Source organism: Pagrus pagrus (genome assembly GCF_965226575.1).
Source record: "Pagrus pagrus genome assembly, chromosome: 3".
In the NCBI taxonomy this organism is placed as follows: Eukaryota; Metazoa; Chordata; class Actinopteri; order Spariformes; family Sparidae; genus Pagrus; species Pagrus pagrus.
Window position 1 is genome coordinate 18,178,314 of NC_140187.1, and position 13,510 is coordinate 18,191,823.

The 13,510-nt window shown below is 41.8% G+C and overlaps 1 protein-coding gene across 1 annotated transcript in view; it reads right to left on the reverse strand.

Moving 5' to 3' along the window:
• Positions 1-5,983: 5,983 nt before the first annotated feature.
• Positions 5,984-13,510, reverse strand: part of LOC311254594 (potassium voltage-gated channel subfamily B member 1-like) — a 42,305-nt gene continuing 34,778 nt past the window's right edge. Inside the window, exon 3 of the mRNA XM_084348458.1 lies at positions 5,984-10,518. Coding sequence (XP_084204584.1) covers positions 8,686-10,518 — 1,833 coding nt within the window. The 3' untranslated portion in view covers positions 5,984-8,685. The remainder of the gene's footprint in view (positions 10,519-13,510) is intronic.

Here is a 13,510-nt window from a genome sequence, read left to right on the forward strand (position 1 = left end):
TAAACAGAGAGGGGCCACACTATGTCTGAATTCAAGATTTTATTTTGTCATGACCTGAGCAGGCCACATCTGCTTATTTTATTTAAAGGGGCACTATGTAGTTTTTTGGAGATTAAAATCAAACTCAGAATTTGACTATTTACATATATTAATCAGGTAATACAAACTCAGACATATTTATTTTTTCCACAACTGAATAAACGAGCTGTTCTCAGAGGAAAATAAGGTTTGAAGTGAGAAAGGTGGCAGGGTCCGCCAAATATAAAGTCAAACAGTATGAAACTGTGTTGTCCTTTAAGGTCAGTTTGTTTATTCAGTTTATTCAGTCATGAAACAAAGAGAGTTTGTTTATTTAGTCTGTTTAAGCATAAAAACATAAGCAGAGAATATCTTAGATTTCTTCCCTAAAACTACATAGTGCACCTTTAATGACTAGCTTGTTATTGTTGAGTCGATTCAGATACATGGTGTCACAAACACCTTTAAACTAATAAAAATAATCATTAGTTTCAGTCGTCATCCACCTCAGTCAGCTACAACAGTAAAATCCTGCTTTTTCATTAATGATTGAGTAATTATTAGGGCTGTAGCTATCGATTCTTTTTGGAATCGATTAATCTAGCACTTTATCGATCGATTAATCGATTAATCGTATATATATATATTTTTGCATTTTTAAACAACCAAAACAAATAATGCATGACGAAAATGATGTGGCTGTAAAATGATCAACCATTTGGCTTTTATTTCTTTAAAAAACAGAGGTATTTCTTACAACTCCAACATTTGGCTCCAAAACTTTATTGCAATTTACCCATTTAGTGCAAGTGCAAACAATTAAATAACAATACAGTTTCAACTTACTGTAAAACATAACATGTAACACTATGAATCAATACAAACTTAAATAGTAACGGCCATTTTGCCTTAGTGTTGTCTTATACAACATTACAAAAAGGGATTGCACCTTCTAACCACCTACTAACAAATAATATATAATCTCTGGGATAGGCCTATTTGCTATGGTAACCTAGCAACCTATGTGTGTGCACGCATGCTGTGTTATATATAATTTTATGTTATACATAGCACCAAATCACAACAGAAGTCATTTAAGGTCACTTTTCCTATAGAACCGGTCCGGACCGTGTTCATTTAATTAATAATTTCTTCATCGTCGCGCATCTACAATTCTCCGCCGCTCTGTTTTACGAAGGGAGGAGCTCCGGACCGACGTAAACAAACACACGTGCACACACACTTACAGACAGACAGAGAGAGAGAACATGTCACGTCGGTCTCAACTGTCTGTAAAGCAGATATCATATCTACGTTTTTTAAACGCGCACAAACTGGTTCTGCTCTGGCATGTCATCTCGAGCCTTCGCAGTTCTCCGTCGTGGTGGCGGATACGCAATGCAATCCCCCCCGGGCTGCTGGAGAACCAGCGTGAGCACGTGAGTTTAGAGGACCAATCACAGCCCTTGCAGTCTCCGTTTCCCCTCGACGGAGTGACGGACACTTAAAAAATCTTTCATGCGCCCGGAGAGGCTCTCCGTCAGGCTCTCCGTCAGGCTCTCCGACGATGGCTCTCTGTGTCCGTGTACGGCACTTTACGCAGTAGTAACAACGGTCCGTGTGGAACATTCAAGATCCCTGCGCGTCATAGGAATTTAACGACGCTTCGAGGCAGAGTTTTTGCCTCGACCAATTTTTGTAATCGAGTAACTCGAGTAACTCGATGAATCGTTACAGCCCTAGTAATTATAATCTGATAATATGAATTATAAGACGATAGCAGAGAGTGTAACAGAGGGAATAAAGTGAAGGATCTGATTTCTCCCTCCATTACTGGTTTCATCCCAACGTTAGAAGAGAATTTCTGCACAGAACGACCACTTTAGTCGTCACTTACACAGGAAACACTCCAGGAAGGGATCTCTTCAAACCAGTGTGGTGTGGAGGAATGATTACAGTGATCAATGACTTTTAGTTGCACCCGTGAGCCTGCGTGCTTGTAGTTGGTTGACAAAAATGAATGTAAATGAATGTGAACCTTTCTGTTAAAACCTAAAGAACTATGGCTTTGAGCATCAAGTCAAAAATATGCAGAGCCTCTGGTTCTGTCTGTGTCTCAGATTTTTGCTGCTCTTTGCGTCAAAATACCGTGAGACATTTTGCAGTGAACTCTGAGTCAGAAACAAGCCTCTAATTATCGTGTCTCTGTAGACAGGCTGATCTTTAGTGTTTAAAGGCCAAAGCAAAGAGTGGAGAAACAACAAAGGACCAAGTTCCATCAATATTTCTGGTGTTCAGTGTCACTTAAAGGTGAATGTAGCCGAAAATAGGTGCAGCTGCTGGTGTTTTTGTCTACACCCAAAAAACATGACGTAGTAATATTAGAAAAAAGGTCTTCTGTGAACCAAGTACGCTCTCATTTCTTAATGCTCCATGATTATTTTCTGGAATAAATGTTAATATCTTGAATTATATTTTTATTTACTCGCAGCTGAGAAAAGGCAGAGCTTTTCTTCTTTGTACTTAAAAACATGTTGAAACTCCCTTCGTGCTTTTAGAGTTTGCGGGAAAAGATCACAAACAACAATGTTGTCTTATGTAAAACAGTAACTCATAACATTTACGCCGTCTGAGCTATTTTTAACTTTTATCTAAGATCCTTTCCCTCAGCCACAATCGACAACTTTTACACAAGTCTGATATTTTTAGTGTTTAATCGGTGACCGGCCTCCTCTTACGTAGACATTCCTTTCATCTGTTACAGAAAGTTGTTCCTGATCCATGATGTGAGGTGGATTATTCAACTCTGAGTGAAATGTTAAGGTGATAAACTGCTTAGCACGTGTGCACATTTCTGGATAATCACTCCCTTTTCTTCTTTCTTTTACGTCTCAAATGTTTCACTGTACTTGTGACTCAGGCTTTCGTGGTTTTGCTCAGATTTTCGCCGCAGAGAGGTTGTCCCTTGAGGAAGTTAAGACTGTTTATGTCTTGAGAAAAGCCTGAAGTTGTGACCGGCATTGACTGCGACGTAATCCTCTTCAAAACTTTGGTCGTGATGTAGCGTGACGCAATGCAACATAACAAACGTGAATCTGTTGCCTGCTTTGGAGGAGAAATGAACTGATATGTGTCAGCTGATCACAAACCTTTAGATTCAGAGGAATCAAAATAGTTAAATGACCCTCATGTAAGAGCATGTACCAGCACCACATTATAATTCCAATAGGATCGAATGTTGAATTACACTGATGCATTTTACACATGAAAACTACTACTTCATTTCAAATTTTCATACTTTTTAAAATTTATAGTAAGACACCATGTAACAAATTGGGATGAAAGCCTCAAAAGGGTAACAGCTGTTATATTGTACATAGTGTCATGATCTCAATGTTGAACCAAAATCGTGAAAAATAACAACTTTAGATGGTGTTAAATAATTAATTAGCTGGTAAAACTACAGAAAAGTTGATACAATTTATATTTTGCCCGAACTGCTTTCCCAACGCAGCTATGCAGAAAGCTTCTGTCGACTCGACATGAAAGTTGACATCACAGGCCAACATTCAACAACAAGTAAAACCGAAACAGAAAACCTGCAAGTGAATTTAAGTCATTTATCAAGTAAAAATGCAAAACATTTGCCGGTTCTTACTTGATTAATGTGTTTGCACTTTGTTTTTTATCAGTTTAACTGTAATGTCTTTGGTTTTGAACTGTTGGTCAGATATGAAGATGCCACCTTGAGCTGTGGGAAATCAGGAGCGGCATTTTAAAAAAAATATATTGACCAAACAGTTGATTAATGGGAGGAGTAACTGATAATAAAAACAAGGTTTACAGTAGGTCACACTGCGGAAGATCACTCATATTTTTATCTTTTGAACTTTGGAAGTTTTTACATTTTCTCTTCTCTTATGTATAACTTAGTAAAAACAAGAATTTAAAACTACATGTGTTGAATGTTTTGTGGAGTGAGTAACTTAATATAGTTTTTTATTGAACACTGGAGGGTGCTGTTGTATAAGACCTGCAGTTCAGCCACAAGCTCAGTCATTGCACAACCTCACTGCTCGCTCTCATGTATGGCATTTGTTCAGTGCTTTCATAAAAACACATTTCAGTAAATAAAGTGAGGCTCCAAACACTGGATTATTGTCTTTTATTAAGCATCAGTCAGTAAAAGGAGAAATTTGCTTCAAAATTGCTCATCATAGACATTTTCCTATAGCTTCTTAGATGATATTTACAAGTTCTGTGTGTCAAAGTTTAATAGCGCTACATGCGTTGAACAACGAGGAACCACAGAGATAATATTCTACAAAGTCAACTGGTACAAAGTATGAAACTTTACAAAACAAACATTTTCCCCGGACACAGTAATAAGGGCAGCATACAGACCTGTGTGAGTTGAACAGAGGTGATTAATTCCCTGAAGACGGGGGGAGGATTCAGAAAATCAAATCATGTGTCTGTATTTGGCTTCAACCTCTTGTGTGGCATATTGTGCTTAAAGGAAATGACATTGTTATAGCTTGTGCTTTTTGTCTTTGACCCAGTGTGTACCTTTGAATGTCGACATATTAATCTGCATGGTCACTAGACAGCAGAGGTTTTAATACAGAAAAATCAATAAAGTGCAGTTCAGAAAACGAGAAGAAAAAAAAAAAAGATATAAAAGCACATTGTTAACATTAGTCCAACAGAGGAAATTTCAGTAGACTATGGCTTGTTTGGAAGTAAGTCCACTGTGATGACAGGCTCATTTCCTAAGATTTTGTCCGTATTTACTGCATGTCTGACTGTTGAGTGATGAATGTTAATGAATCTTCACTGTGAACGACCCCCTCCCTCTTTAGCTTTCTAGTCCGTTCTTCAGTTTCTAATGCTTTGCGGAGTGAAAGCCATCTTACCAGTTGTCAGTTTGACGTCTTCATCCCATTACCATGCAGCATAAAGGCTGCAACAGATCGCACACACCAGTGACTGCTTGTGTAGTTTCCCCTTTTCTTACAAAGTTTGTTCCTCAGAACTCGATGACACCATCTGACCGAAGACAGTGCTGTAACTGAGCCTTTCCTGCTGGCCATGACCCTCTCTTTGCATGCCCGGGATGATATTTATAGAATCACAGAAATGAAACAAGGATGCCTCAGCCCAACTACCATTTTTGCATTGTCATTCTGCACAAAAGACTGGAGGCCGGTCCTTGTAATGGAAAAACACTTGAGCGCTGCGTGCATAATCAGGCTGCATAACTTAGTTTCTCATTAACAGAATATGATGGCGATGGTCCTGTCTGAGGGGATGGTTTCCCTTCTAAAAAAAAAAAAAAGGGCAGAGAAAGCTCACAGATAATGTTTTGAATGGTCATGTTGCCCGTGTTAAAGAGCTATTTGGACAGGAGCAGAGTGCCACAGACATCATTAGCGATGTCAGTTGTAATCAGGCTGGCAGCTCTGCTCCACGGCTCTCTCTGTCACACACCGCTTGTTCCTATTCCATTCACATTTCACACTCACTCCCACTGCGGGAGGAAGGTGTCTGAGGTGATCATCATAGCAACAGCACCTTAGTTTCAGGGGAGCGTTGCTGTGGTCATGCTCTGTCTTGCTGAGATGATGTGTGCATGTTCCTCTAAGGAAGAGAGGCTGGAGTAAAGGGAAGACTGGTCCACCATCCAGTTTCTTCTTCAATAATTCAGGTGTCAGCAGACTGACGCCACAGGTGAGGAGGGAAACACATGCATGAATGTATACATGGAGAGAATGTAGGGTCTGTAAGGACTCCATCTCCACAAATTAGGCTCCTCAATCGCATCATGTGTGAGCCAGCCAGTGATCCCAGCCATTGCCATGGAAACAGTGGTCGTTGAGCAAGGGTGCACCTGTTTGTTTTTTTTATGAGGCCTTTTTTATGTGAATGTTCGGTGCGTTTAAGTGTAAGTGGCAGACTTATCTAAAGTTGCAGTGTGAGAGCTCGATTAACCACTTCTCTGCGTGTTTATTTGCTGTACAGTTTGTTTAATTGTCATTAGACGGGGCTCAGCGTCAGATTCAGTATGCCGGGCAGAGGTTTATTAAAAGCAAAGGCACAGAAATATCTAACTTATGTCTAACGTATGATTGCAAACAGCCATACAAAGTCAACACTACTTTTTAAGCTTTAAAGGTGTAGTAGTATGTAGTTTTGTGGATGAAAAAAGATCTTCATTGACTGATTTTTGATGCCTACACAAACTGAACAACAACAACTGAATGAACAAACTGGCCTTAAAGGACAACACAGTTTCATACTGTTTCACTTTGTTTATATGTGGCGGACCCTGCCACCTTTCTAGCTTCAGACAGTACTCTGGGGACCTTATTTTCCTCTGAGAACAGCTTGTTTATTCAGTTATGGACAAAATAAATATTTCTGAGTTTGTATTATAACCTCATTAATATTGTAAATATTCTTCTTCTTCTTCTTCTTAAAAACTACATAGTGCCCCTTTAAACTACTTAAAATAGATTCTTTGTCGCATGTCCGCATGATATGTTGTGAAGGTATAATGTTATAAAACCATGCTTGCATGATTAACAAAGAGCACAAGAGCACCAGATGATCAACACCCATATGTCAGGAGTCAGGTGCATACAGAAAAGCAGGACGCAGGATATTTGGGAGGACTAAAGTCCCCTACAGACACAGTCTGCGTGCCTGCGAGGTGAGCTGTACGAAGCCGCGAGGTGGCTTTATGTTTGTGAGAGATGTCATGTGAACTCATATGAGCATAATGCTTTGGATTTCTGCAAGCGAACCACTTGCCAAGATCCACAGTGTGTAAATAATCAAATTAGCTGTCAGAATGGATGTAACATAAAGTGCTGTGTAGTCTCTCCATTTTCATCTTTGCTCTCTTTTCATTTCTTGCCAACAGAGGCTGGTTCTCCTGTCTGTTCATTCTCCAGCTTACGTGTTTGTACCGAATGAGCATGTATGGCTCCCTGAAATACATCAGATACTGCTGTTTAGAAAAGGAATGCTTACATTTCTTACGTGTTAAGATAAAACAGTAAGACTATCATCTGTATGCGTTATCAGAAAGAACAATTCTTTGGTTCTTCACAATGCACAGAGGATAAAGGGACAGACGTTTACAGGGAGACAGTAGCAAACAATACAAATTGATCTACTACAGTATATCATCTAATAAATGCAACTCCATCAAAATAATGCAGTACATATGTTGAAATGCAAAACTATGAGATTAGCACAACAAATTGTCTACAAGTCTGTACTTTTAGAAAATATCTTAAAAATATAAATTATTTTGATTCTTTACCTTGTACAATAAACGTGTTTCCTTGTAATATTCTACTTTTGTAGTTATACATGTACAATATTCACACTCCTACAAACCTGGAGGCTCCACAAAGAAAATCTGTGTGATTTTCAATGCCGTCTCTCCAGCTCGTTTTGTATCAAGTTCAGATTATCAGCTACAATAGGAATGACGACTCCTCTGAAACCCCTTTGAGAAAGTTTTGAAATAACACATAACACTTTTTTTTTTTCTTTTTCCCTCGGATTCAAACTGTCATTACACCAATCTGAGGGACACACACAGACATTTAGAAACAACCAAAACAAGTAAACAAACAAGAATAAAGAGAATTTTTTTTTTCTGTGTTCATAATAAAAATAATCGTCGTGTTTAAGGTGCTCTCTCTTGCCAGCAGTCGGGCACAATGGGAACGAGAAGGAAATTGATGGATGCAGCCTCACAGTGTCTCTCTGTGTTGTCGAAACGTATTCTGTGCAGTAAAAAAAAATATATATAGATACTAGCAAAGACAATATACTCCTGTTGAAAAGAAACAGACTGATTCTCCTCGAGCTCACACTTAAGACAAGAGACCAAGAACGATACAAAGCAATAAATATACTGTGTCTGAAAGATAAACGTTGCACACTCTTGTACGTGCTGTCTGTCCGTCTCCGTCTCTCTTTCTCACTCATACAAACATAAAACATGGGCGACAACATGAACTAAGGCCAGTTTTGAGGAAGGAAGTTAAAAGAAACTACATATATTCCCAACACACCGTTCCTTTCCATAGTCATACATATATGTATAACCATAACCTAAAGATAAATGTAAGTTCCCCCTTCAGACTACAACTTTCTCAGCTGACTGACCTTCTCAGTTTGCAGCGCCGTGTTTCAATGCCCTCTGTGGTTTGCTACTGAATGGACAGCTTTTGCTATAGTGGCTTTAAAGTGGTACCCAGGGTCAGAAAAATAGGTTTTCTTGCTTATAAAAAATGATATTCTGTACTCTTACATCTAGGCTGTAATTATTAGATGATAATCTGGGCTAAAACAAATGTATAAATAGTAGAAATGATCAGACGATGTTCCTTGCCTCTTCGATCAGAGTCCTCTGCTAAATTAATGAATTCAGGAGTCTTGGTTTGAGAGCACACAAAATGGTTTCCCATTGTCCCAAACTATTGCATTTTCATGGTAGAAGCATTTTGTGTTGTTCCTCAAATGTTCCTGCAAATGTTTTCAGTGCCTTTCATATTTTTTGGGAAGTTCAGTTTTGCTGAGTTCACTGTGCTTTCTGCTTCCTCCTCTCCTGCACGTTTCCTCCGTTGTCTCTCACTTATTGTGACTTTAAGCGTTTGAGTGACTCTTCTCTCCCTGAAGTGGATGTAGTTCCTGAACCACGTGGTTCTCCTGTCCTTCCAGCGGCAGTGTGCTGTTCCCCAGCTTCCTCTGCAGCAGGCCCTCCGTGTGGTTGGACCCTTTCTGGAAGCTGGATTTTTCCAGGAGTCTCTGGGATGGATTGGTGCCTGAGCCGTCATTCGGGTGCTCTTCCTCATCGGTGTCTGCGTCGATGAATTTATTGATGGATGAATCGTGGAATGTGAAGATGCTGGGCGGTAAATTCTCCGGGCTCTTGGTGGGTGTCCTGCAGCTGGCAGTCGTGTAGACGGACACCTCAGGGCTCTGGACTGATGAGCTGTCTGAGAGGGCCCCTGTCCCTGAATCCTCCCCACTTCTGAAGTTGACCTTGAGCGAGCGGCTTCTGAGCGGGTTCTTGAAGCGCAAACCCCTGGGGCTGTCAGAATATGGGCCGTGCTTGGTGCTTTGTCCTGTCAGGGGTGTTGTGGTGCCCTGGGATCCTTCGTGCTCATTCTCCAAAGTGGGCTCCAGGCTGGGGTTGGTGCTGACCCTCCCTGGCATGTTGCCGACGGGGCTCTGGGAAAAGCGAGAGCTCTCAGGGAAGTCAGTGGCGCAGCTGATGAAGCTGTCAACGCTGGACATGCTCCTCATGTCTGTGACTGCCTCTGCTGTGCTTGAGATAGCTTCAGTGGGGATGTTTCCCATCTCAAACTCAGCTCCCTGCTTAACTGCTTTGGACAGCGGCCCTTTGTCCTTGCTGTTGAGGTTGGGTTGTGACTGGGTCTTGGCCATGTTGTTGTACATCTCCTCCAGTTTCTGTGCGCTGAGATGTTGAGGGCTGCTGGAGGGCTTGGCCTGCTCTTGGTAGTTTGGTTCGAGGGTCTTGGCAGGGCTGCTGGGGCTCATCTGTGACCTGAATTTGGGTGTCCCTCTTGGCTGACTAGGAGACACATGATTATCATGCACCTTCTCCTTCTTTCCATCAGCATTTTCCACCAATACATCCATGAGCTCCACACTGCGGCCGAATGCATCTTTCATGTTCATAGAGACAATGCTACCATTTCTCTTAGCCCTCTCCAGAGCCTCCCTCCTTTTGATGGCTTTCTCCTGCCTCTTTTGCTCTTTGTAGAACTCAGAGAAGTTATTCACAATGATGGGGATCGGCAGGGCTATCACCAGTACTCCAGCGATGCAACACAAACCACCAACTATCTTTCCCAGTAGAGTTTTTGGGTAGATATCTCCATAGCCTACTGTTGTCATTGTAATGGTAGCCCACCAGAAGGAAGCTGGGATGCTTTTGAACTTGGTGTCCTCCTCATCCTTTTCTGCAAAGAAGACCAGACTGGAGAATATCATGATGCCCATGGCCAAGAAAAGAATCAGCAGGCCCAGCTCATTATAGCTCCTTCGAAGAGTGAAGCCCAGAGACTGAAGACCTGTGGAGTGACGAGCCAGCTTCAAGATACGCAAGATCCGCATGATCCGGAAAATCTGAACCACTCGACGGACGTTCTGAAACTGCAGCACGCTCTTGTTGGATTCTGTCAGGAAGATGGTTACGTAATAGGGCAGGATGGCCAGCAGGTCGATGATATTCAGAGGACCCTTAAAGAACTTCCATTTGCTGGGCGAGGAGAGGAAGCGAAGCAGGTACTCCATGGTAAACCAGGCAATACACACAGCTTCCACATGGGCCAGTTGTGGGTTGTCTGAGGACTGGCCAAATTCATCTGTGTCCTGCAGCTCTGGAAGGGTGTTCAGAGACAAGGCAATGGTAGACAACACGATGAACAAGATGGAGATAATAGCCAGGATCTGGAAGAAAAATGAAAAAAACAACAACAGTGAACAATACTGAAGAATACATATTAACATACTCTAATACTACTAATGTTAATCAAAGTGACCATGCCCTTAATTATTACTTTAAATGTGCAATACATATAAGAATTAATGTAAGCATTTCTGTTTCTGTTGGGGATTTTAACATGGTGCTCTTATCACGATTGACTCACTTTTGGAGCCAGCCTCAAGTGGCCACTTGAGGAACTGCAGATTTGGGCGCTTACACGATTGGACTATTATCCGTGTCTGGTAATGTGTAGTTTATAAAGTTCTCTAGAGGGTCATTTTGAAACAGGACTCACTCGAAAAAGTTTGAGGGTGATACATCAAGTGCAAAAGTATTTATCAGGATATTCATACGAACACAATATGGATGGCTTCAGACTAATTGCCTGTGCAATCGAGTCTTTTAATCGTCGTGGAACAAGCTGCGAATGTTTGATCATCAGCACATCACCGCACTGATGATGGTTGCCTTTACTGAAACGATTAAAAGACTCAAAGATTAACAGACGGCTCTGAATATACAATGACTCTGAAGCCATCTGTTTAGTGCTTTTGAAAGGCTCCTTCTTCATCACCTTGAATTACAACTATTCCCAAACAAAAAGTAAACCCAGGCAAAATGTCTAGCATACCTCACATATTATGCAACATAAGAGAGTCATTTAGCCTCTTTGCATAAGAGGTGTATTAAAGGTTGAATGTGACCGTGGATGACCAGTGGAGCTAAAGTTAGCAGTTGCCTGCCCCTGAACTACATGCTGAAAGTTAAAGCGCTCCAAAGTGGAATAGTGCTTTAACGCTGTCAGAGGAAGAAGGTCAGTCCTGTGGGAAACCCCTTTTCAACGTGTCAAACTGGTCCGGCTCCATTTTTTGACACTAAATTGCTTTTCAGAACTGACTAAAATATCCCCCACTAGTGATGGCTTTTTCTGCTCATATTAGTTCAGGGCTCATTTAACTTCCTGGCTACTTTCTTCAAAGTATTCATGAAATTCCATGTCAGCGTTTCAAAGGAAACAGGGTCAGAACTAATGTGATCTCTGGGGTGGATGTCTTTTCTTCTCTTCAGGTCTTGATATCACGGAGAGAGACAGTGAAGGAGAGAGACGAGAGATAGTTTGAGATTGTATTGAAACATTTTTTGAAACCCCTGCCGCACTTGTTCTTCACTGTCTCCCTCGCTGTTTCTTTTCAGAGTGCTTCAACCCTTCAATGCTCAGGGCTACAAGAAAACCACAATGTTTTACAAGGCACACCATGCATGGTCAGCGAGCCTGCCTGACAGACTGCTGGATACTTGTGAAGCACTGAGCCACCTACTAATGATATAATTGGCTGAGTACAATAAGGTTTGGTCATAGTGCTGTGGATTAAGAAGGCTACACAGATGTAGGTGTGTAGGTGTGCCACACCTATTATTCCTGTCCCAGAGTCAGTGTGAAATCCAACACAAGGTCACTGTGGAGGCTGTGTCCCAGGCCAGTGGTGAGCAGGATTATTCCCCTGGCACCAATCAGCGCCCATAAGCTTTAATTAATCTTGGCAGGCGACTGCTTGTACACCTACCTTGGCCTTTGAGGAGAGAGGGACTAAAAGCAGAGAAGAGAAGGTCTCCTGAGGTGGAGCTGATAGAGAGAGACTAGAGTAAAGGTATTTCAACTTCAGCAGCCAAATAGTGCAAAAAATTGAACTTTCCCTGAAATAGCCTGCCCAGTCTGGATCCCATGAGGCCTGAATGATGGATGGAAACCCTCAAATACGACCTATTATAGGTAGATTTATTGTTACTGAATAATCACACCCAAGAGAATAAAAATGCCAACATAAAACATCACCATTAACAGCAACAGAAGTCACTATTTTCAGCGTTTTTTGAGGGTGTGGAGGTCAGACAGGTTATCAGAGAAACCAAAGTCTGGAGAGGTCGGAAAAGGAAACCGCATTGATTTAGCGGCAACATTTCAAAAGCTGAGAGGATACTGAGCCGCGGCTCTAAAACCGGACTGTCCAGTGGAAACCGCACTCATCAGATCAAGACTAATCTAGCCTGACGCACTGACCAGGCCTGGACATCCCTGATGAGTCATACTGAACACAAAAGAAACTGAACCAAGGTGTGTGCTGCTCTGTTTGGAGAACAACTGAAGCATGAGCAGCTCCACCTCCTGTCGAAGTCTCTCTCTTACTCAACTTTTCCCCTCCCACCCTGGCAGTACGCCCGCCAGGGTCAGCCAGAGAGGAGATTACAGCGAAGTGATCTCACCGCAGAGATACAGATAGAGTGAGAGAAAGATAGAGGTGTCTACTGAGGACACTCAGCTCATTGACAAATCTGTGACACAGACAGAATGAAGCAAACCCAGTCTGAAACTTGTAAGTTTCCCTGGTTAGGCAATATAATGTGAGTGTGTATGTATGATTAGTGTATGCAGGGGTGAATATGAACATGTTCACGGAGCTGCCAGACAAGAACAAGAACAGGCGATTGGGGTGAAGTGAGTATTCTCACAGTGCATATAAAAGGCACCAAAGTGAAAATGCAAGCGGGTAAATATGATTTTCTATGCAGCAGGGGCGTGAAGACACTGATGCACTGTTAAAAAGGGTTATGGTTAGTGTTGTGTTGCCTCATTAGTTCTTAATGAGAAACACTGAGGTCATGAGGACAGACCATCCCACTTCCCGTTTGCATAAACGGATGATGAATCTGATCAGACGACTACACACACACTCATCTTTAACAAACACAAAAACACTCACCCACACACACACACACACACACACACACACACACACACACACACACACACACACACACACACACACATCCACTCCATATTCATTCTCTTAGTAATCAGCCCCTAGCCCCCCTCCCCCTCAGGCCGGTAGGCAGGAGACTGAATATTTAATATCCTCCTGAAGTGCAAGCTATCCTGTCCTGGAAAAGGTGTGTGTG